The following is a 25,890-nucleotide window of genomic DNA, read 5'->3' on the forward strand; positions in this document are numbered from 1 at the left end:
TATTGCCCTTGAGCACAAGGACTTACATCTCTGAAAGCCTTTGTTTCTTAACCTCCCACCCCTGCCAAAGAGTCATCTAGCCCTCATTCTTATTCATGTTCAAGGAAAGGGAAACAAAGTAGTATAGTAGGAGTACTACCTTTAGAGTCAGACACACTTAGATTTTAATCTTGGTTTTGTGATCTTCAGCAAGTCCTTAACTTCTCTGAGCCTCAATTTCCTCATCTTTAATATGGGAATATATGCATCTCACAGGATCATTGTGTGGATTAGAAATAAGGAGTGAAAAGGCCTTAGCACTATGTAAAAGCCCAGGGTGGAAAAAAAGCCCCACACAGAGAAGTAAGGCTTGCAGGTTTTAATGTTTCATGACTGGTAACAGAGCAGTCTCAAGGGGATCCCCAGAGAATCTGTTCTGACTTTAGAAGCACTTCCTGTGGACAATGGAGGGCCCTGCCTCATCATACTCGGGCTTGCTGATCCACATCTGCTGAAAGGTAGAGAGAGAAGCCAGGATGGAGCCTCCAATCCAGACTGAGTACTTCCGCTCGGGGGGAGCAATAATCTGCAAAGAATAAATGTGGTGTATCATGATTAGTGCCCAAGGGAACAGGGAGGTGATCCAGGAGATCATCCCATCACAGTGCCTGGTTGCCCGAGATAAGGACAGCCTCCACAGTCAGAAACAAACAGGATAAACCCTGTGGTAGAGTAGATTGTTGCTCAAATCTTTACTCCCTCGTCTTCCCCGCCATGGGAAGGATGCACTGTTTCACCCTGTGACTTTGGGCTGGGCCCTGTATTTGCTTTGACTGATGGGTCGTTTGCAGAGACAACACAAACAGGAGCTTAAAGGTACCTCAGACACACAGCTGTGGCTCTGCCATCTTGATGAGAAGGGCTTCCCTTGAGAAGCTGCTGGCCCTTCAGCCTGGGCCCCATCTTGAGAGCTATGGACCTGACCTGAGCTGGCTAGACCGGCAGAGCTGCCTAGCCACGCCTGACTTAGATCAGCTGACTCTCAGCTGACCTGTAGATGCACAAGCAATAAATATTTACTGATATATCCCTGAGATTTCACAGTTGCTTGTCCCTCAGCGATAGATGATCAACATAGACAGCTAGAGGGAAAGTGCCTCTCTGCTCCTGCCTGGAGTTTAGATGCATGGGCAGCACAGGCTGGGCTTCTCCCAATCCTGAGTCAGCCAGTCCACTCAGACCCTGTCTTGAGCTTCATCTGTCAATAGCCACTGGTATCTGACAAGTTCTTAAATTCACAGATACATGGTTCATCCTCACCACTGGAGGTCCTGAGCTTAGCCTCTAGAAATTGGTTGTCCTGTGAAACAACTTTGAACTCTACCTACAAGTGGCTCCAGAGGGACTGCTACTATAGAGTCTAAGAATTCAGTGCTAGAATAAACCGAACACTGAATTGATTATTTTTGTCTCCTTAGACCCTCTCAACATCTTTCCTAAATTGCAGAGATCACGGAATTACAGAAGAAGAAGGGTTCTTAGAAGTTATTCAGTCAGGCAAAGGTTACTCGGTCACCCTTTGGACTGATACCTCAAGGACCAGCACAGCCGCCTTATTCCTGCACAGCTCTAGTCGTGAGAAGAGTCTGAATAGTCCTGGGCTGGAGGTCCCCCGTTTGATGCCACCTCACCTCACTTCTCTTCTTCCATCTCCTTGGTTCCACTGTACAAACCTGGCTGTCTTGTTTGGCTGGGTTATTCATACCTGCACACATACCCTGGGGCACCTCTGCTCACTCTATTTCCCCTGCTTCAAGCACCCTTTTCCCTCCTCTTGTCTTATTTACGTTGCCTTCTCGGTGATCATGTCTACTGATTAGATCCTAAACTCCTTGAAGGCTGGCACGTGTCATTAAACTCAGGGCAGTGGCTCACAAATTGGGATATGCATCAAAAAGCTGGTGTTTGTTTATCAATGGGGGCACCCCGCATCTGGTGAGCCAGAATCTAGGGGTGAAATGAGGTGTGGTATCTTGACACACAGACCTGGTGAAAAGCCCCTGCCTCAGGCCTGGTGCCATGCCTCCAGTGTGGCAGGCCTCAGTAAGCGTGGCTGTTCAGTGGCTCCCGGTGAGAAGGGCCCACGGGTTCCTCCCTGTTTTCTGGTAACCCCCTCTGCTTCCCTATGCTGAGGGCCATCTGTTAGGCAGGGGGAAGGCCTGGGGCAGCCTTCCTTTGTGGAAAAAAAGTTGCTTAGAATACACTTCCTCAAATGAGGCCTTCTCCCAGAGACCAACTTTATTGTGAGACTTTGTAACTTTCAACTTACTCGTTATCTCTAGTCGATTCCCAACTCCTTTTCTAAACCTGCTAGGAGCAAAGTTCCTAGAAGTCCTAGAAAGCTCTGTATGGTTTCTTAGGGACCAGAGGCTGGGGAGAAGTGGAAGACAGGTGGGCCTCCATTCTCATGAGGCCTGTGAGGTGAGCTGCCTGGGTGAGCAGCCACATGGGGAGGATGGGAGAGAAGAGGAGACAACAGAGGCGCCTAGGTGGCTTAGTGGTTGAGCGTATACCTTTGGCTCAGGTCATGATCCCGGGGTCCTGGGATCAAGTCCTGCATCAGGCTCCGCATAGAGAGCCTGCATCTCCCTCTGCCTATGTCTCTGCCTCTCTCTCTGTGTTTCTCTCATGAATAAATAAATAAAATCTTAAAAAAAAAAAAAAAAAGAGACAACAGATCACAGGCTGTCCAGGAATCAAGTGATGTCCCTGTGAGTTTGAACCAGCAGCCTGCTCCACACTGAACTGTCTCTCTGGAACTTTCACTCTCCTCTGGGGTAACACTCACATCCTTTATTTTATTTTTTAAAATATTTTTATTTATTTATTCATGAGAGACACAGAGAGAGAGAGAGGCAGAGACACAAGCAGAGGGAAAAGCAGGCTCCATGCAGGAAGCCCAATGTGGGACTCGATCCTGAGACTCCCAGATCACGCCCTGGGCCGAAGGCAGATGCTCAACCACTTACCACCTAGGCGCCTGATCCTTTTAAAGGCATCCCCCCACATCTTTTTAAAGTCTAAAGATGCTGTAGTGTTGCTTCTTTTCTTTGCCCTCTATTTCTCTCCTCCTGATTGCATCCTCAAACCCCTCAATGTTCTCATCCCAAATTCTTTCACCACCTTCTCAAATCATATGACATCATACGATTATGTTTGAGATCTCACACTAAACATGTCTCCAACTCATCAGTGCTCAAGGACATAATCCTCTGAGATGAAATCTGTCCCAGGCCAGGACAACACTGAGCTCAGGAGACCACCACTCTATGGGCCCGGCAGACTGTTTTGGAGCATTGCTCAGGTAGGCAGGTCTTTGTCCGAAGGACAGGATGGGGGAGAACTGGGGCAGGACTCACCTTGATCTTCATGGTGCTGGGGGCCAGGGCTGTGATCTCCTTCTGCATCCTGTCAGCAATGCCAGGGTACATGGTAGTACCCCCGGAAAGGACATTGTTGGCATATAAGTCCTTGCGGATGTCGATGTCACACTTCATGATGGAATTGTAGGTGGTTTCATGAATCCCAGCAGACTCCATGCCTAGCATAGGCCATAGTATCTAGTCAGCATCCATCACTTCATAAATACCCACACCTTCGACTCCTCAAGTGACTCTTCTGTTGTTGCAGCTACCTTAGTTCAGACCCTTAATCACCTCCTAAATAGATTACAGGATCCGACCTTTAATTGGCCCTTGGTTCCTCCTGTTCTCATTGATCTTTCACATTGATCAGCTGAAGTATATTTCTAAGGGAACACTTTCCCTGAGTCAGCGTTTTTCAAGCATTATTGAGCTATAATTCATATATCATAATATTCACCCTTCCAAAGTGTATAGTCCAGTAGTTTTTAGTAGATTCACAGATTGTGCAACTGTTGCCAAAATTTTAGAACATTTATAATACCCCAAAAAGAAATTCCATACCCATTAGCAGACACTGTGATCTTCCTCTTCCTCCCTCCCCCTAACCTCGGTGACCACTAATTTATTCTCTGTCTCTATAAATTGGCCTGTTCTGGACATTTCCTATAAATAGAATCATACAATATGCAGCCTTACTGTCAAAAAATATTCCATTGTGTGTCTTCTTTGACATGCAATGTCATGTCATCTTTGACAGCCCCCCCCCCCCTTATCTACAGGTCCATGTTATCCTGGCAGCAAGGCCTTTCACAGTGAAAGTCTGCATGCCAAACCAGCTCATGCCGACCTACCTGGCCTCCCCCACTTCTAGTCTTTTCTGCATGTGACAAAATTCCACACTGAGGTTAGAGGAATCTTTCTAAAATACAAACCTGGTCTTGCTACACTGCTGCCTAAAACTTTCAGGGACATCATTGCTGGTATGATTAACCACCACACTCTGTGTGGTCCAGCAACTCCCTCTAGTTTCCCCTGTGCACGCACACACACACACACACACGCACACACCACATTCCTCTCATCATGTCCCAAGTTGAACATGACCTTTCAACCACCGTGCTTTTACATGTACCCTTCCATTTACCCTGTATGCCATTCCCCATTCTGCACTCCTTCCATCCCCAGATACGATCAAATGATGCTCATTCTTCAAGATTCTGTTCAAATGTTCTCCTTCCCTAAGAAGTCTTTACTGATTTCTTAGGCTTATATCACTTTGCTCAGTTGCTATGTACCACTACACTGTCTATTAACATTTGCTTACAGGCCCAACTCTTCCTATACACTCCTCAAGAAAGTAGTTGTCCTTGTATGAAATATTCTTATGTAATCCTTGTTACAACCCTATCTAGTTGGTACTATCATGATTTCCACGTTATAGATGAGAAAACCGAGGTTTAAAGAAGGTAACACATTCAAGGTGACAGACTTTGAAAGGACAGAGTCAGGATCTGAGACCATATCTGACCCCAAACCCATCCAACTTACCGCTCTGGGTTTTGGCTCCTGTGACCTAAATGTTCAGCAATCCAAGAAGTGCTTTGTGTATTAACCTTATTCTTAGTTTTATGTTATATTCCCTATTCTGCTTTTCTTTTATTTTGATTTTCTTATCCTTTTATTTAAAGTTAGATTTTATCAGGGTGCCTGGCTGGCTCGGTTGGTAGAGCATGTGACACTTGATCTTGTGAATTTGAGTCCCATGTTGAATGTAGAGATTACTTACAAAATAAAATCTTAAAAATAAATAAAAATTAGATTTTATCTGATTGTATTGTTGATGTGTTTTTTGGCCCTTCCTGGGAATGTGGGCTATGTATAAATTATAAACAAAGTGTGCATGACTCCTGGTGTTTCTCCCTCCCTTCCCCAGTCCTCCACCTCCTCCACACCAATTAGCAGGGACAGTGGGCAGAACCTCACCAATGAAAGAAGGCTGGAAGAGGGTCTCGGGGCAGCGGAAGCGCTCGTTGCCAATGGTGATGACCTGCCCATCTGGCAGCTCATAGCTCTTCTCCAGGGAGGAAGAGGAGGCTGCCGTGGCCATCTCGTTCTCAAAGTCCAGGGCCACATAGCATAGCTTTTCCTTGATGTCTCGCACAATTTCTCGCTCAGCTAGAAAGAGTAGAAATGACAGAAAGTAGATACTCTGTTCTGTTAGTTTTCCTATTTTGATCTCCATGAAAACCTCCTCCTCTGCTTTGATTCATTCTTAGGACTCATGTTAATTTTTCATTCCTCTTCCTAAAGTGCAAGTTCAAAAATCTTGATTCTCAGGCAAAACTTTGCAGGGGCTTTTCTCCTTGTGTCTTTACTCTGCGCTGACAAAGCTATGGGCCTTCCTGGGGGCCTTATAGGACACTTTTATGGTAGAGATACAGGAGGATTTGATGTGGTCTTACAGAATCTAGGAAAGCCCCTGCCTAAAATCTCCTCTTGCCCAGGGTGAGCATTGAGGCATAACAACTCCACCTTGGAAATTTGGACCTTATTTATTCCATGTGTCCTCAGACAAACCATAAATGCCCCTAGGTAACAAAGTGTGTCATCAGATTTTTACTACCATTCAACCTTGGAAAACCCAGCTCTGATCCTGGTGTAGACACAGAGGTGGGAGATCCCTGGGGAAAGAGGGAATGCTGTGCAAGGGCACTTAAGGAGACCTTGTCCCTATCCCCAGAGCATCTTGGTTGGGAACCTTCCTCCATAAGTAAGGCTGCCTTGATCATCTGGTCTTGTCCAGAGGCCCAGCCCCAGCCTAGGATCCTCCCCATCTATTTCAAGAGAGTTTGAGGACAGGGGGCCCACAGACTTTTCATCAGAGACCACCTGGTCCTAGAACAGATTTGGTTTGAGCTCAAGTTAAAATCAGGAAAGGGGCTGGATACCTGTGGTAACAAAGGAATAGCCTCTCTCTGTGAGGATCTTCATGAGGTAGTCAGTGAGGTCACGGCCAGCCAGGTCAAGGCGCATGATGGCATGGGGCAGTGCGTAGCCCTCATAGATAGGGACATTGTGGGTGACACCGTCCCCTGAATCCAGCACAATGCCTATGGACAGAGGGGATAGGAGCTATGAAAATTTCTTGTCTTTCATCTTTCTGGACCAGTTGCCACATGGTCTTCAACTACCATATTTTTCTCTAGCAGCTGAGAAAATTTACCCACCGTATCATCAATAATACTTTTTGCGAACATCATTTTTTCTCCCAAATGAGACTGTAACCTTATAGAAGGTAAGTAAAACCTCTTCTTGTATTCCTTAAAACACTTTCACAGTACTGCATACTTAGTCAACGTGCATCTCAATTGCACATTCTTTAAGAGAGACTAGATAATTTACACATCCTTCTGGGTTTAAACTAACACATATGTACGTGCATGGAGAATGTTAGATCTGGAAGGGACTATAAAAACCAGCCAATTTGAAAAAAAAATTAACATTCCCTACTGATGAAACTTAGTAAACCATGGAGGGAAATGAGCTTTTTAACAATGATAATAGGGCACCCCAGGTAGCTCAGCAGTTTAGCGCCATCTTCAGCCCAGGGCCTGATCCTGGAGACCAGGGATCAAGTCCCACGTCAGGCTCCCTGCATGGAGCCTGCTTCTTCTGCCTGTGTCTCTTCCTCTCTCTCTCTCTCTCTGTCTCTCATGAATAAATAAATACAATCTTAAAAAAAAAAAAACAATGATAATAAATCTCTCTCAATCCAACAGCCATTTCATAATCAATGGAGAAACTGTTAATACTGTTAGATTGCATTATTAATATTGTCCTAAACATTCTAGTCAATGTAATATGACAGAAAACAGAAATTAGAAGTATTATCAAAAGGAAATAGAATTGTCATTGTTTGTAGATGATGAGGCTGTATACCTAGAAAACCTAAGAGAAACAACTGAGACATGATTAACACTAATAAGATGGTTCAGTAGGGCAAAATAAATATCCAGGGACCAGTAGCTTATACTTGTACAAGGATGCTGATCACAGCATATTTTACAATAAAATATTAAAACTGGAGACAACCTGAAAGTCCAGTAGTAGAGAAATGGTAAAACAAATAAACTATAGAACCATCATACATTCCCCATCACTGTCCTTGTCATCAGCAGTGAAATTATATTTTGTTTTTGTGCACCCCCCCCCACACACACACAGTGGACTGTTGGCTCTATGATGGCAGGGCTCTCTTGCCTGTCAGTGTGTGCCCATGGCCCATGGCCTGGTACAGTCTTTGGCACATGGTAGGGAGTAATGGAAAATATCTGATGAATGAATGAATGAACAAATAACGAATACTTGAGTGAATGAATGTTGAACTATGTTCATGGAAGCTGTCAAGTCCCCATGACAAATTGCTTTATCTTGAAGTTCCCTCCATTTCCTTGAGCACCTTTCCATACCAAGAGCACATATATATCTGCCATCACAGGTTCACGAGCAGAAACATTCCAGTGTTGTGGGAAGTGTGTGTAATCTTGGGGACTGACGGCTGTGAGGGAAAACGCCCCCGCTGGATGCACTAGACATGTTTTGTCCACGTAAATTCCTGCCAGCTCTACTGGGTAGACCTGAATGAATTCCACGTGGGCTTCCCTTCTGTTACCCCTAAGCAGGATTTTCCCTGGACTTTGGCTGTCCCTTTGATTCTCCTGAGCAGGTACCACTGCAGGAGCCCCACTTTCCCTTCTGCCCCTCTAAGTCAGGAAGGGAACAGACTCACCTGTTGTGCGGCCAGAAGCATAAAGAGACAGCACGGCTTGAATGGCGACATACATGGCAGGGACATTGAAGGTCTCAAACATGATCTGAAAGGACAGTGCAGGATAAAAGATGATGTGACAGAAATCACAGCACCTCTTGGCCCACAGGATGGTTTGGGACCTTATTAAGAGCAAGGGCTGTGCCTATTTATCCTATTCCCACCTCCCATAGGGCCTGGCATAGACTATACACAGAGCATGTCCTCAAAATTTTTTGTTGTACTGATGCATGAAAGGGATAAGGGATCTATGCTGTATTCTTCTGCTCAAGACTTTCTGGCCTCTTACCTGGGTCATCTTCTCCCTGTTGGCCTTGGGATTTAGGGGGGCCTCTGTCAGCAGGGTGGGGTGTTCCTCAGGTGCTACCCGCAGCTCATTGTAGAAGGAGTGGTGCCAGATCTGGTTGAGACAAAAGTCAAATGAGACAAGGAGACTCCTAGGAAATTCCAGTTGGTATGCCCATGATGGGGGAGCATGACACGATATTCACAGCAAAGGCTGGGTTCTGGAGAGGAGACTGTGAGTCCTGGGAAACTCTGCTTGAACTTTAGAGATTATGTTCCTTTTCAACAGGGTCCCAGATAGGACGCGGACCTGTAGCCAATATACTCAGTCTATTGGTTATTCCCATGTGAACTTCCCTCCTCTTTACTCTTCTGTCTCTCCCTGCTTTCTTCCTTGGGGGCAGGGCCAGGCCAATTACATCTCTCGGTATTCCTTGCTTCCTGGCTTCTGTCTCTGTTTGGTTGATGAAAGATATCAATAAGAGGCTGGGAGTGGGAAGAGGAGAGAGGTTAGGGTGTTTCTCCAAGCAATGTTGTGGCCCTCTGTGAGCCCAGCTCCTATTGGATGGCCCCTCTTCCAGCTGTAGTGATGCTACCCCACCCCCATCCTTCACACTTATGGGTATAAGAGCTTTCCTCTGTTCCTAGTACTTGACTGCCTCAACATTCCTTTCTGGTTCCATAACCCTGTTCACACCTCTCTAAGCAGTCCTTCCTTAATTTTAAAACACCCACTGAGCGTATACTATGTCCTGCTGGGAACCTGACAGATATGCTTGAACTGTCACTGTTTATTACCAGGCTGGTGTTTTAGAGCAGGGTTTCCCAACCTCAGCACTTTGACATTTTAAGTTGGATAATTCCACGACATGAGGAGCTGACCTGTGCATTATAGGATGTTTGGCATTCCTGGACTCTACCCACTAGATGCTAGAAGCACCTCTCCAGCAGTGACAAGCAAAAATGTCTCCAGACATTGCCAAATGCCCCCCAGGAGGCAAAATTGCTCCTGTTGAGAATTACTGCCTTAGAGGAAGTCATTTCTTCCCACTATGTTCAGTGATCCAAGATGACCAAACAGGAGTCTTTATTTCAGAGGGATTCAGCAAAGTGGCAGGGACATAGGCTCTGATTTCCTCAGAGGCAGGGCATAGGATCATCTGCCTCTGTTGTACCCCCATATATTTGTGGGCACTCTACTTTGGGTTAGGATGGTGCTAACTGTGGTGAAGGTAGATATGAATCAGATAAGGCCCCTGGACCTCGGTTTCAAAGTCTGGAGGGGAGAAAAACACCCAAGAAGACAACATACAAAGATACATCCACATTTTGAGTAAAAGAAGAGGCAGTTCATTATCTGGGGGATTTGAGCGGGCCCTGCAGGCAAAGGAAGGTCTCCAGCAGCTGAGAAGGGCATCTGAGGCGGACAAAATGGCATAAGTAGACAGAGGCCCTGTCTGTGAAAGTTTCACAGAAGGCGTGAATGGCAATTAGTCTTAATTGAGTGATGTCAGTATTTCTTCAAATATGGGCCCCAGATGCTTTGTAGCAGAATCACCTGGGATGACTGTCATAGGTGAAGGCTCCCAGGCCGTATCATAGACCCATGAATCAGAATCTTGAGTGTTAGGCCCCAACACCTGCACTTTATTTCATTTCACTTTTTAGAGCTTTTATAAAGTACTTTAAAAGTTAAAGATGTTAATAATTTTAAAATTAGAAAAATATTTTTAGGAGGAGTAAAAATCAGCCACATTTCCATCACCTAGTAATAAATAATTAGCACTTTGGCTTTTTCTTCTTACTAATCTTTCACCTTTAAATATTTTCAAACTTATTTCTATCACCATTTATTTATCTTATATACTTGTATTCATTTATTATTATGCTATTTTTATACTTTTAAAAAAGATTTTATTTATTTATTCACGAGAGACACACACACACACACAGAGGCAGAGACATAGGCAGAGGGAGAAGCAGGCTCCATGCAGGGAGCTCGATGTGGGACTCCATCCCAGGACTCTAGGATCACACCCTGGGCCGAAAGCAGGTGCTAAACTGCTGAGCCACCCAGGCATCCCCTATTTTTATACTTTTACACTCAATTTTGTTTCCTGCCATTTTGCAATTACTATAACATAAATAATATCCTTTTACATAGTAAACATTTATGTTTAATAAGTGGAACATTTATTTTTAATGCTTACATAACATTTCATCATATACCATCATGTATTTAATATTACTATTCATGGTATCTTTGATTTTTGTTTATAAATAATCCTGTCATAGTTATCTTTGTGTATATTATATTTTTTTTCTATTCAGGATGTTTCCAAATAAATAATTTTTATTTTTTATTTTTTTAAAGATTTTATTTATTTATTTGAGAGAGAGGGAGAGTGTACATAAGCAGGGGGAGGGGCAGAGGGAAAGGAAGGAGGAGACTCCCCACAGAGCAGGGAGCCCTACAAAGGGATCCATCCCAGGACCCTGGGATCATGACTGAACTGAAGGCAGATGTTTAACTGAGCCACCCAGGGGCCCCCCTGAAAAAATTTTTAAAGTGGAATTACTAGGCTAAAGAGCACGGCAATTGGAAGACTTTGATTTTTATTCCCGAGAAAGAGGTTATATCACTCTACTCCAGAACAAGAAAGCCCGTTTTACCCATACCTGTATTCAGGGGTCTTGCTCTTAGTATATGAAATAATTTGATAGGGAAACATTGTTTAACTTTGAAAATTTACATTTCTTTCAAATGAGTTTAAGTTTTTTCATATTTGCAACTTTTTACAATTTCTGTTTGGCAAATTGATCATATCCTTTGTTTATTTGTCTGGTGAAAATGTATTTTTAATGATCAATTTACACTAGCTGTTAATGTAATCTTCATTGCACTCATGAATTTTTTTTGCAATTTATTGTTTATCTTTTAAACCTGGTTATTTTTTTTCACATACTAGAAGTTATAATTTTTAAGAAATCACATTTGTTATCTTTTCCTCTAAGACTACTTTCACCAGAAATTTGATGATTGTTCATGCTTACTATATTGTATTTTTTTATCATTTGAATTTTTATATTTAGCTTTTATATTCAATTGATATGTGTTTGGTGAAATGGTATAAGGCAAAGAAGACTTTCCATCCCTAAAATAACTCATCAGTTGTCCTGGAATAATTCACTGAATAATCCTTTTCTCCTTTTAGAGTTCAAAGTTTCATTTATCATGTATTTCCTCTTTATTTTTGTTCTGGCACCAAACTATTTTAATTTTTATAACTATATTATATTTTAATATGTGGATATGGCAAGTCTCCTGTCATAGTTTTTCTCACTCATTTTGTTCTCATAAATTTTAGCTTTATTTATTTCTCCAGACATACCTTATGATTATTTTTCAGGATTAAAAATGGTGATTCTTTTTTCTTTTTTTACTCAAACTCATAAAAGCAGAAAGTAGGATGGTATTTACCAAGAGCTGGGGGGAGGGGAGATAGGGAGATGTTGGCCAATGTGTACAAAGTCTCAGTTATGTGGGATGAATAAATTCTGGAGATTTAATGTATAGCATGGTGTATTTGAAATTTGCTAAGAGGTAAATCTTAAGGGTTCTCAGTACAAGAAAAAAAGTAACTATATGAGGTGATAGATACATTAATGAGCTTGAATGTAGTAACTCTTACAAATATAAATATCTATCAAGTCATTAGGTCACACCTTAAATATATACAATTTTTTAAATTGTGAGGTTTTTTTTTTTTGTTTGTTTGTTTGTTTGTTTTTACTGGAATGGGTTCTGGGATTCTGTCCAAAGTTGGGCTCCTCACTCTGCGGGGAGCCTGCTTCTCCCTCTGCCCCTCCCCTCACTCTTGCTCTCTCTCAAATAAATTTAAAACATCTTTTTTTTTTTAAAGATTTTATTTATTTATTCATGATAGACATAGAGGGAGAAAGAGGCAGAGACACAGGCAGAGGGAGAAGCAGGCTCCATGCAGGGAGCCTGATGTGGGACTAGATCCCGGGTCTCCAGGAACACACCCTGGACTGAAGGCAGCGCTAAACCGCTGAGCCACCGGGGCTGCCCCCCCCAAAAAATCTTTAGAATAAATAAAATATATAAAAAAAATAAAGAGGAGGGGATCCCTGCGTGGATCAGCGGGGTGGATTAGTGCCTGCCTTTGGCCCAGGGCATGATCCTGGAGTCCTAGGATTGAGTCCCACATCTGGCTCCCTGCATGGAGTCTGCTTCTCTCTCTGCCTGTGTCTCTGCCTCTCTCTCTCTCTCTCTCTCTCTCTCTGTCTCTCATGAATAAATCTTTTTAAAAATCTAAAAAAACAATAAAAAAAATAAAGAGGGGCTTCTGGGTGGCTCAGTCGGTTAGGTGTGAGACTTTGGCTCGGGTCATGATCTCTAGGTTCTAGGATCAAGCCCCACAACTGGCTCTCTGCTCAGCGGGGAGTCTGCTTCTTTCTCTCTCTCCCTCTGCCCCTCCCCACCGCTCATTCTCCCTCTCTTTCTCAAATAAATAAATGAAATTTAAAAAAAAATTTAGAAATAAAGAGTTCACACGTTGTTACTACTGTGCTAAAATATATTTATACTAAAATATTTTGTCTAATATGTTTTTGAATTAGATGCTGTTAGATCCATATGAATAATATATGCTATTTATTGAGAATGAAGTATGTTGGATGCCTTGAGATTATACTGAGTACCTAATTCAATTTCCAAAGCAATTTAATGAAGAAAGTATTTTTATCTGCACAAATGAGGAAACTGAGGCTCAAAAGGAAGACTCGCTCCCAGACCTCCCTGCCACTGCCTCCAGGGCAGGAGCTCTTAGCCACTCCATGGTGCGAAGCGAAAACTATAGTGTTGTGTCTATTTATCTCACACCCAGAGTGACTGAGTCTGGGATTTAGAGAAAAGTAGGGTGCATTACAGACTTCACAGCAACATTCTTTATTTCTGGTTGCAGTCTGTTCTATTACACTTCAAAAGGCACTCCTCACAGAAACAAGGATTCTCAGACTAATGTCAGCAGAATTTATCAAAAGAATACTAGAAGAGCTCCATTAGCATTTCACACACATGGTTTTGTTGATCACAAACTACCATTGAAAAATTGCCCCCCACCTCTGTATCTTCTTGCACACACACACAAGCTTCTAAAAACCTATAGAGAGTCCTACTTAGAATTTTCATTAGAGAATCAGCATAACAACCTGGCATCAATGTACCTACCTGAGATCATGACAGAGAACATGAAAGGGAGAGAAGCCATTTATGCCTGAAGGGGTGGCAGCGGTAGCATTAAGCCCTGCTCGCTGGGAGCTGCTTGCAAGGATGAACCTGGGCATTGGGTGGGACAGGCCCTTCGATGCCAGACAGGGAGTTAGGGACCTATTCCTACTCCAATCAATGAGGAGCTACTGAAGATTCCCAGAGAGGTGAGTGATGTGATCTGGTTTTAGAAAGACAAGTTCTGCCTCAATGTAGAGAATTCATGGATGGTGAGGCAGGAGACAAAGAAATCAGGAAGCCATTGCAACCATCCAGTGAGAGCTGTTGGCAGCCCCATGGAGAGTAGCCATGTGGTTGGACAGGAAGGAAAAGAAGGATATGAGAAACATTTTAGAGGCAGTGGACAGGGCGGAGGCCTGGGGGAGATGAGGGTCATGATGATGCATTATTATACCCAAAGGGTGAGTCCACCAATACCTTCTCCATGTCGTCCCAGTTGGTGATGATGCCGTGCTCAATGGGGTACTTGAGAGTCAGGATCCCTCGCTTGCTCTGAGCCTCGTCCCCTACATAGCTGTCTTTCTGGCCCATTCCCACCATGACACCCTGCGATGCAAAAGATAAGAAGGAGTGAGTTGGCTGAGGGCTTCATGAAGGGTGACCCAGGAATTGGATGGTCTCTGAGGAAGGATACAGATAGGAAAGATACCCTTCTTCCCTGGAGACAGGACAGAAAGAGACAAGGGCAAGGCAGACACCCATGACCGTGGAGGTGGCAGGGAGAGAAGGCAGAAGGTTTCCTGTGGGCTCACCTCTCTTCTCGCTCCTAAGGCAATATCATTTTCTGAGCGAGCAAGGCCTTCTATACACTTCTTGCCTTACTTCGCACACACAGGACTGGTACTTGTCTTCCTCAAACACCTCTGCTTGCATTTTTACATCTCCAGATCTTGGTTCTTGCTCTCCCCTCTATGCGGAGATCCACATCCTCAATTATCCAAAGCCTCTCCTTCCCTGGTTCCTCTGCTCAGATTTAATCTCTCCCTCCTTTACGTTCCCCCTGGTGAAGTATTTTGTCTCTCTGTTAGCCTGTGATCTCAAGTTAGTTCACAGAGTATTCATTTCTTAAAGGCATGGTCTTGTTTACTTGTACGTGTTTGTAAAAAGTTTCTTCCAAACCTAGCAACCCCAAAGACTTAAGCCAGACATAATTCCATTCCTGCATGCCTGGGGTATGTTGGGTTTGGTCCTGGATATTTCTATCTGAAGGGACTCAGAAGAGAGTCCCTCACCTTCAACACACACACACACACACACACACACAACTCTCATGCACACATACACTCTCACACACACTCAGAGTTCAATACGGTGTCCACTATGCGGCACTTTTTCCTAGTAGCTCAAAGCTTTGGGTCCAGATGAGCACATACTTGGTGGCGAGGGCGGCCCACGATAGAGGGGAAGACAGCCCGGGGGGCATCATCCCCTGCGAAGCCAGCCTTGCACAGGCCAGAGCCATTGTCACACACGAGCGCGGTGGTCTCCTCTTCACACATAGTGAGGGTGGCCAAGTGAACCAGGGACTGGAGCACCTTTGGAGCAGGGGGAGAAGAGAAGTAGTCAGCCACTTGTCACAATCATACTGGAGACAGGATTCTCGGTTTTGGAGCTTGACTCCACCTCCAACCAGGGCCCAATTCCACCAGGGACAGGCATAGACCTGGACTCCCACTCTCTGGCAGGTGGACTTCTTCTCTCTACCCTGTTGTCATGGGCTGAATTGTGTTCTCCTCCCCTCCCCAAATTCCTATGTTGACATCTTAACCCCACAAGATGTCAGAGGGTGACTGTATTTGGCAATAGGATCTTTAGAGAGGTAATTAAGGTAAAATGAAGTCATTAATCTGACTGGTGTTGAATATGGCTAATCTAATTAATAAGATGGATATCTTAATAGGATGAGGAAGTTAGGACACAGACACACGTAGAGGGAAGACCACGTGAAGACACAGCAACAAGGCAGTAGTCATCTTCAAGCCAAGGAGAGAGGCCTCAGAAGAAACCAACACTGCCAACATTGTGAACTCAGACTTTTAACCTCCAGAACTGGGAGAAAATAAATGTGTGTTGTTTAAGGCACCCTCTCTAAGGTACTTTGTTCTGACAGCCCTAACAAATGAATCCATGTGTCTCTTAAGGGCCTGAAATGGCTACAAAGCTTTAATCCAATGAAGAGAATCTCTAAAGATGTGAAGTTTAGGATAGGAGTTGAAAAAATTCACAGTATATTCAACGAAGGATTATTTATAATATAAATGAATTGTTACAAATCACTAAGAAAGAAGTAAACAGCTCAAAAGAAAAACAGAGTATGAATAGATAATTGACAGAAAAGGAAATAGAAATGTCCCACAAGTCTGCAATGATGCTTAGCCTCACTAGTTATCAGGGAAGTACAAGGGAAATAAGACCATTTTCACCCATTATAGTGTTAAGATTCCGTAGGTGTTGGCAAAGGTGTAGGGAAACAGGTACTCTAACTCGAGAAAAACACCAACTTACAACTTGGAACAACTCAAAGATCCAAATTGTAGGATTCCACACTGAAGTCCAGAGAAGAGGCAGGCAGATCTATAGGGATTAAAGTGGATAGGTTGGGCAGCCCCGGTGGCCCAGCGGTTTAGCGTCGCCTACAGCCTGGGGTTTGATCCTGGGGACCCTGGATTGAGTCCCACGTCAGGCTCCCTGCATGGAGTCTGCTTTTTCCTCTGCCTGTGCCTCTGCCTCTCTCTCTCTCTCTCTCTCTCTCTCTCTCTCTGTGTCTCTATGAATAAATAAATAAAATCTTTAAAAAAAAATAAAGTGGATAGGTTTGTAAACCATTCCACTGAGTGAACAAAACAAGTTGCAGAGTAGAACGTGTAATATAAAACAATTTACAGGAGTTCTTTTTAAAGCACAAAGCAATATTGTGTATTTTTCACCATTTTCTTTTTGTGGACATGAACTCAGAGCAAAAAGTTCCGAAAAAGAAAGTCTTCAACTGATTGCCCTGATTACCTCTGGAGGAGGAAGGGGCCTGGAAGAGGAGGTGCTGGGTTACAGCCGTCATGTTTCCATTTTTTCCCAAGGACCCTGTATTCATGTATAGGTTATAAGAAAAACCAACAACATAACATGCCATTAAGGAAAAAATTATGCAGTAGTTACGGGCGAAATGTTCAATCCTAAGGGTGGAAGGGCCTCAGAGAGGAAGGGCAGCCCAAGAGGAGAGAGGATTCCTGATGGGAAGCATGGTCCCCTCTCTCCTCACAGAGAAAACAGTAGACCCTCTGCTGATGCTCCTCGTGGCATTGGGATGGCTGCAACGTGGTGAGGGAATTTATTTTTCCCACACCTGTTGCAGGTTTTCTTTCCTTCGGGGAGGTTAGAAGACAACATCTGGCAACTTCTTGGCACTCAGTGACAAAGGAGAAGCAGCAAAAGCTCAGGAATCAGTGCGCAGACAACCTCCTAGCCTGGGGAGCCAGGGGGGTGGGCAGGGGGAGAGGGGGTGGGGGGTGGCGCGATAGACTGGGTGGCGGTGAGAAGGGCCCTGTCCCAGGACTCAGGGAGGCCAACTCTCAGCAGTCCAGAGAAAGGACGAGGTGGCTGCTGAGGAGGGGCCTGTGGAAGCTTCATTCAGAATACCCGACCACAGGCGGGAAGGAGCTAAGTGCTACAGAGACCTGGTCCTTCCGTGACCTCACGCTGGTCCCTCCGTGACCTCATGCTGAAGGTGGACAAAGTGAAAGAGGAGACAGAGCCTTAGACCTATGCATATGACGTCAGAAAGGCTAAGTCAAGGCTCAGCAGAAGCTTAGTAACATAATTTTAAGGCTAAAAGGGAGCTCTCCCTGTTATGTTCAAAGCAGTGTTCGCTAGGGAAGAGGCCACTGTGACTTTCTAGATCCAGCTCTGCCTCTGTCCCTGGCCCCTCCATGACTCCCCATGGCCGTGGATCAAGCTCCAGATCTCTGACTCAGGGTACAAGATTCCCCAAGGTCTAGCCTGGCCTGTGACTCCAGGTTCTCCTTCCCTCTTGCCCCCTCTTGGCCTTCTCATTTTGCCCATATGGACTTTCTTTCTTTCTGAACTGTATTGTCTTCTCTCCCTGCTGGACCTTTAGACACAGAGTCTGGAGCACTCTCCCCAATACACATCTGCTTGCTACCGTAACTCCTGTCACCTGCCAGCCCTCTGCATTGGACACTGCATTTTCAAGAGGCCCCTCTGGCCCACCTGTCTGTTGGGTCCCCCCTTCTTTGCCCCACAGCACCCTGGACTTGCACAAGCAGCGATCAACTCCGCGTATCCTGACTTGTTTGTAGCTCTGCAAAAGCAAGAGCTGAGTCTGTCCTGTTCCCCCGCGATTCTTCAAGTGTGCCCAACACAATGTCTCGCACAAAGTGGGCTCTTAAATATTTGTCATCGAAATGAATGAGCGAATTAATCATTGGTTGTCGAGGAGAATTTTCAGAATAAGACCCAACATTGGTAAGGGGAAATCAAGGTTTGCGACGTGGTGGAGACAGAAAGAAAGTCCCTTCACCTGGCTGCTTAGAACAATGTTGTTTCTGGCCCGAGCAGTTTCGGGATTGCAGAGATCTTTAACTTCCCACCATGTCAGAAGACTGAAGATGGGCAAAGTGTGTTCCAGTGTTCAAAGAGGGAAAGAAAGAGGATTTTTAAAACCTCAGATAATCTTGATATGCACATTAAGCAGGTTCCAGAAGGCACTGTTAAAGAAAGCATGATTAAAGAAGCAGTGATTTCTTATAATCAGTAAGGGTTTACCAAGAACAAATGTTGGCAGTGACAGCCTTCCCTTTTCTTCCCCAGGACAGCTGTGGGCTGGGAATGCAGGAGAAGGTGGGAGACAAGCTTAACTTGATTGTGGCATCTGACAAGGTCTCTTGTGATATCTATATTGACAAAGCCATGTGGGCTGAACAATCAATTCATTTAGGCATATTTACAGCTGCCTGAGGTACTGTCACTGACAGGTGTTAATTAATGGGTCGACATCAACCTGGAGGCAGCGATATGCCTCAGGGCTCCACTCTTGGTCCTTTGTCACACATTTTTATAAATGCGTTGGATGAAAATACAGAGCACATGCCAACCAATTTCCAGAGCTGGAAGAGGGTGTAATATTAAATATGTTGCAAGGAAGAATCAAAACCCAAGAAGATCTCAAGAAACAGAGAAAATGAACTGAAGCAAATAATATTAAATTTAAAAGGGTAAATACGAGGTTCTGTACATGAGTGTAAATTAGCAAACTGTGATACTCTGGTTTAGCATCTGTGAGCAGGACCTGGGATATTTGGACCGTTAGCAGTACTCTGGCCACTCTTGTGGCCAGCATAAAAGCTAACCCCACCTCTGGCTGGAATACTGTGTCCAATTCTTGGGGCGACCTTTGCTGACAAAACTGTGGGGAGGTGGGTTTGCATTCATAACTGATGATCATCAAACTGTACTACTTTTCAGAAGTAGTACAGAAGGGGAATTTGAAAAAACTTATCGGAAATCTTAGAAATGTACATATCTTTTTTTTTAATTCTTTTTTTAAAGATTTTATTTATTCATTAATGAGAGACAGAGAGAGAGAGGCAGAGATAGGCAGAGGGAGAAGCAGGCTCCATGCAGGGAGCCTGACGTGGGACTCGATCCCAGGTCTCCAGGATCACGTCCTGGGCTGAAGGCGGTGCTAAACCGCTGAGCCATCCGGGCTGCCCTGTACATATCTTTTGAACTCTACAAAGGTACTTCTAGGAATTTATCCTTGGGAATCACTCATGGGTACATGCAAAGATTTGGATAAGAGCTGATGTAATACAGCTTAAAATAACCAAAAATAGAAACAACCTAATGTCAAAAGAAGTTGTTGAATAATAAATTGGTCTGTAACTAACTGCTAGAAACCTTCATACAATGGAGAGGGCAGAGTATTTAATGCAATGGAAAAGGTGCAAGCTGCATCACTAGGTGAAACATAGAATATTCCATGTTTCCATTTTTGGTAAAAATTATTTTTAATTTAAAAAATGTGGACCTCTTCACATAAATTATCTATTTAATCGCCACAAAACCCCCAAAGGAAGATATCTTTTATTTCTATGTTACGGATTTGGAAGCCAAGTCTCAGAGAAGCCTAAGAACTTGGCCCAAGGTCTCTTGGCCAGGAAGAGGCAAGGCGGGCATCAACCCGGACAGATTCCAAAGCCCGAAGCTTACACCTTCCTCATCACCTCAGTGAAGCTGTCCTAACTTCTCCATGTTTGGTGTTTCTGCTTCTGCTTGTCTCTCTAGAGCTGTTGGCAGCAAAAGCCCTAAACAAAAGAGTCTGTGTTCATTTCTCTCTCTGAGTCTCTGCACTCCTCCTATGGCAGGACTAAGTCTGTGTTTATGTGTGTAGTCTGTGATTTATGTTTACAGCCCCCAAACCTAAATTGGGCGTTAAGCACATAGTAGGTGCTCAATATGTGCTGGGTGACAGTCCCACCACCTGAGTGGCCCCCTCCCAGACCTGGTCTGCGCTGCCCCTGGGATTCCTGTGTCCCCACAGTCCATTCTCATGCCCACTATTCACAAGGCAGTCAGCAAATAGTTGTGCTCCCCTGTTCTAGCAGGTGGTCCATTGTGAGGGGAAAACTACCTCAAAAGCTAGAAGGTGGCCAAGAGGAAAAGCTGCGAATCTATGACTATCTCCCTTGAGGGTCCCCTAAGCATTTCTCTCTGGTGTGATTTTATAGTTCAAGCCTGCTTGGCTTATCAACGTACACCTTTGTCTCCCCCTGCATCCCCCTCCAGAAAGAGAATGTCAGACTTTGTTTTCCCAAGCAGAGCAGCTGAGACAAGCCACAAAGCAACTTAAAGCTGTTAACAATGCTGTTCTGTAGCACTTTAGGTGAATTGAAATCTGCTTTTCTGAAGTCAGAACCAAATGAGAAATGACAGAGGTGAGGGCAGGGGTGGGGCTGCTGGCCTGGAGTGGGGCCTCCATGGGGCCCCACGCTGCCTGGGAAGAAGGGTTTTACTGTGGAGCCAGGCTCTCCGGGAATGTCTCTGCCAGGAGAAATTCTAGATCTTCCCCAGCTGCTCGCTGGCAATCTGTGGCTAGGTTCTAGCGTGTCAGCTGAGCCAGAGCCAAAGTCACTGTGGTTTCCTGGGGTCACAACCACTTTCTGCTCAGAGAAAGTCAATCAAATTGTTCTGGCTTTTCTGGCACGTACTACATCTGGTCTTCGCTGAGGATTTCACAGAGTTAGAAACACAGCTCCACCCTCGCCCCTCAAGGTGACCAAAACCCAAAGATGCAATGAGTGCAAAGAATTTGTCCACTTTTTCGTGTCCCTGGCCACTCTCAGGCAAATATGAGGGCAGAGATGTTAGCCCCACAACCTGTCGCTCTGAAGGACTCAAAGTTTGACTTCTGAGTTCCCTCCAGCTTCCCTTTCTTTGCCCTCCTCCTCCCTCAGGGCACCCTTTCCCATGGCCCAGTCCCCCCACACCCCGCCTCACCTCCCTCTCTGGCCTTCCATTTCCTCAATGGTAAAATGGAAAAGGTAATGGCTATCTCCTGGTATGATGGAGCAAATGAAATAACGGAAATGAAAGTATTCCATAAATTGTAAATTGGGGTCAGCAAACTAATGCCACTTTTTATACACTTCAGCAGCTAAGATTGATTTTGACATTTTTTCTTTTTTTTTTTTAAAGATTTTATTTATTTATTCATAAGAGAGAGAGAGAGAGAGAGAGAGGCAGAGACATAGGCAGAGGGAGAAGCAGGCTCCATGCAGGGAGCCTGATGGGGGACTCGATCCTGGGACTCTAGGATCACGCCCTGAACCAAAGGCAGATGCTCAACCACTGAGCCACCCAGGTATCCCAACATTTTTCTTTTTTCTTAAACTTTTTTATTATTTTTTAAAGTAATCTCTATCCCCAGTATGGGGCTTGAACTCACGACCCTGAGATCAAGAGTCGTATGCTCCACTGACTAAGCCAGCCAGGTGCCCCAGTTTTCAATGGTTGCAAAAAAAAAAAAAAACAGGGGATCCCTGGGTGGTGCAGCGGTTTAGCACCTGCCTTTGGCCTAAGGCGCGATCCTGGAGACCAGGGATCGAATCCCACATCGGGCTCTCGGTGCATGGAGCCTGCTTCTCCCTCTGCCTATGTCTCTGCCTCTCTCTCTCTCTCTCTGTGACTATTATAAATAAATAAAAATTAAAAAAAAAAAAAAAAAAAACAAAGAATGATATTCTATGACCCAAGAAAACTACATGAAATTCAAATTTCAATGCCGATAAATGAAGTTTTATTGGAACTTGTCACACCTGTTCATTTACATACTGTCTATGGCTGCTCTCTCTATGATGGCAATTGTGAGTAGTTGCCACAGAAACCTTTAGACTTGCAAAGCCTAAAATATTTACTATCTGATCCTCCTCAGAAAAAGTTTGCCAACCCCTGTTGTAAAGGGCTGCAAAAATAATAGTTCCTATGATTTCTCTTACTCTTGTCCATCAGAACTTGCTCCCAGGGGCACCTGGGAGTCGGGTGGCTCATTGGTTGAGCATCTGCCTTTGGCTCAGGTCGTGATCCCAGGGCCCTGGAATCAAGTCCTGCCTCAGGCTTCTTGTGGGGACCCTGCTTCTCCCTCTGCCTATGTCTCTGCCTGTCTGAGTGTGTCTCTCATGAATTAAAAAAAAAAAAAAAAAAAAAAGAATTTGCTCCCAGGATGAAATCTATCATATTGGAAGGAGAGGAACCATTCACTTCACAAATCAATGATTACTGAAGGGATGGTTGAATATATTCCAGTTTCCAAAAACATTTTCATTTAAGTGAAAAGTTTAAACCCTAAAAGGAAGGACTCTCAGATGGTGAGACTTCAAACAATAGTTGGAGAAATATTTTGGAGGGAGGGCTTCAAATGACATTAAGCAGCTGCCTATCCTAATCCACATACACACAGATATCCACACAATTGGTGAGGCTGGCAGATAGAAATAATTTAACGAAAAACACTTCTGCGGTGGAAAACTCTAGCAGCATCTTTAATCACCTTTATGTTATCTTGACTTGGTTGATATACAATTAATTAAATTAAAAGTGACTCTGGTTACTAATATTTCTGATCTTCAGGAATCTGGGCCTGTTCTGTTTCTTCATCCGGGTCTCTCACTCGTTCTTCTGGTTCCACTCCAGTCCAGAACCCCTCTCCTGAGCTCCAGACCCTCAGAACCAACTGCCTGCGGGGCAAGTGCACCCCAGGCCCCGTGGCACCTCACTCCACCTCCAGTACTCTGGCTCATCACTGTCCTCTACCTGGACTTGCGCCTCCGAGAATAGCACCGCCCACCCTGGAGGCCAGGCCAACACCCGACTCCTCCCCACCGCCTCCCAAGCAATCCTCAGGCTCTCTTCTTTCTATCTTGGAGCCACTTGGCGGCGTGGGGGGACAGCTCAGGACCCCGGCACACTGCGGTTCCCACCCGGTTCCAGTCCCCTCTCCTCACAGCTGCCAGAGCAGTCCCTTCAAAGGGCAGATCTCTTGCCCTCACCCTTCTGTGGTCCCTCATTGCTTAATCCTTTAGTGTATGAAACCCTACTAATCCGATTCTGCCTGCCCCTCTTGACCTTAACTCTCCCTGCTTCTTGCCTTGAAATCTAAATTCGGTGGAATTGAACCACTTAAACAGTCCAAAGACCATGCTTCCCTGACACGGCGACTAGTCCTACTTCAGGACCCACCTCAGGTACCCCTTCCTCCAGGAAGCCACCCCTGATTACTCCTGGGCTGGGTGAGGGCTCCTCCTGGGCTTTCTTTATCTACTTCTTTGGTCATCCCTCCTAGTGATTGCAGAAGCCCCTACACTGTCCCTAAGGAGCAGGAACAGTGCCTGGCACATAAAAAAGTACTCAATAAATGCTGGTGGAATGAGCGAAGGGAAGGAGGAAAGAGATCTAGCCTCAAGGTCATGACATCATACTGCCCATTTGGTGTCCCAGGCCTGGCATGTAGTATCCACTGCTCTTTGCATTTTCTCCAGTACTCATCCATCTCCATTAGAGGAAGCTCTGTTGCTTTTTGGCCCTAAGGGCTGACCTCAAAGTCTAAACTTGTTCAGCTAGGAAAAGCAAGCGCTGAGAACCTCCCTGTGCAAACTGTGGTCCCAGACCTGTAGCCTTAGCATCACCGGGGAACTTGCCCCACTCCAGCCTACTGAATCAGAGACCGGGGTAGGGGGTAGGACAATCTAGGTTTTGACTCGTCCTCCAGGTGATTCTTAAAGTTTGAAAACTCAGGGCAGGGCACTGACAGTGTCCATCTGTGCACCCTGTAAATGAATGATCTCATTTAATCCCCACAACAGCCCTGCCGACGAGATACCAGTACTCCCATTTTACACATGAGAAAACTGGGGTCACTCAGTAACGCTGGCAGCTGGGCAGTCTGTCTCCAAGGCCTCTACCACTTCACCAAGCTGCCTCAGCCACAAGCAGATGTTAGCAGACTCTGGTCACAAGAGTGCAAATAGTCCCTTGGTCTCCTTCCCCTCCCAATTATTTGTGTGTGTGTATGTGTTGAGGGGATGAGCGGGGTGGACACGGGCATCGGCGGGGGATCTCACAGTTGGCTGTGAACTTTTTGGGCAACACTTAACTTTTCTAGACCTCAGTGTCCTCAGAATGAATTAGATGGCTCTCCTGTCCCTGCCAGCCCTCAAACTGCTTGATGTCACAGGACACTTGCCCCTGCCCCAGCCCCGACTTTCCACACCCCCAGTGACCCTGGAGCCTTCAGGGGTTGAGAAAATACACCATTCATCTCAGCCAAGTATGAATCAGACGGCATAAGGGACTGAAGAAAATACATTCCCATTCTCAACACAGACATCTCACAGATACTGGGACCATTGTTGGCTTTGATTCAGATACCCCACAAAGCATCTGCTCTCCTGAAACAGACTCTCAGACATTCTGAGTCATGACAAAGGCCGTGAGGGTAGAGATCCGCACTGGCCCCGGTGAGCAGGGTGAACAGAGGCCACAGGTGTTGTATCCCGCCCGCCGTCCAGGCACAGGGCTGTCCAGGATCCCCCTTTCCTGGAAGGCAGAGGCACGCTTGGAGGCACCACTGCCCACCAAGTGCCTTGACGTGTGATCTTGGGCCGGCGTCACAGAAGCCAGGCCAATCTGGAGGCGCCTCCTGCACCCGGGGGCCAGGCGGCGCCCCGGAAAGTTAGGGCTAGCAGAAGCTGTGCGGTACTCACCAAGTATCCGAGAGGTCCTTCTCCCAGTGACTGAGGGCTGCTGCGTCTTTGGCATAAATACCAGAGCAATATAAAACCCCAGAGGCGGATCTTCTTTAAACAGAGTCCCTAAAAAGGCCAGCTGACGGTGTGTTAACAATATTACCATATAAGGTGGTTTTTTCAATAAATCGGCCTTGGGGGGTGGGGAAGGGGGCTGGGTAGAGTGAATTATCATTTGAAAAATGTATGCAAAAGGACTCCAGTGGCAACAGCCCTGGTGCTGGCGGATTTGTTCCTTTTATGCTGCACTTGCATCAACAAAACTCACACCAGGCCTTATAAGCTGCCCAGAGTGAGGCCAGATGCAGCTCTGCTCCCTGAGACAGAACCATACCAAGAATGGCAGTGGGCCTCCTCCCTCCACACCTCCCTCCTCAGGCCCTGCTGCCTGCAGCACCCCCACCCTGGGGTCGGCCTGGGACAGCCATGCTGGGCCCCAAAGGGAGTGTAATTTTGCCTTGTCTGATACAAGCCCAGGACGGCTAAAAGCTGAAGGGAAATGCCATTCATAGCTGGGAAAGAAATCCCATGTGCCCTACTCACCCGCTGCCCCTCGCATAAGCTTCTAAATGCTGGGTCAAGTCAGCCTGGACACTGTAAGCCACCTCTGGAACTTCACTGTCCCCTCCTGTTTTCCTTTCCTTACTGGATTCCCTCTGTCAGTTCCTAAATTTTGGAAATTACAGACCAAGGGAGCTGCCTTAACACGCCTAACAAGACTCACAAGCTTATAGAATGTTTCAA

At 45.3% G+C, this 25,890-nt stretch overlaps 1 protein-coding gene across 1 annotated transcript; it reads right to left on the reverse strand.

Annotated features, from left to right (window-relative positions):
• Nucleotides 1-343: 343 nt before the first annotated feature.
• Nucleotides 344-25,231, reverse strand: ACTG2 (actin gamma 2, smooth muscle). The gene is made up of 9 exons (XM_025453606.1): nt 25,105-25,231; nt 15,205-15,366; nt 14,249-14,377; nt 8,522-8,632; nt 8,194-8,278; nt 6,353-6,514; nt 5,388-5,579; nt 3,399-3,580; nt 344-565 (listed from the first exon to the last, which is right to left on the reverse strand). The coding sequence occupies exons 2-9, from the start codon at nt 15,328-15,330 to the stop codon at nt 422-424; spliced, it is 1,131 nt and encodes a 376-aa protein (XP_025309391.1). The 5' UTR covers nt 15,331-15,366; nt 25,105-25,231; the 3' UTR covers nt 344-421.
• Nucleotides 25,232-25,890: the final 659 nt, after the last annotated feature.

Source organism: Canis lupus, chromosome 17 (assembly GCF_003254725.2).
Source record: "Canis lupus dingo isolate Sandy chromosome 17, ASM325472v2, whole genome shotgun sequence".
In the NCBI taxonomy this organism is placed as follows: Eukaryota; Metazoa; Chordata; class Mammalia; order Carnivora; family Canidae; genus Canis; species Canis lupus.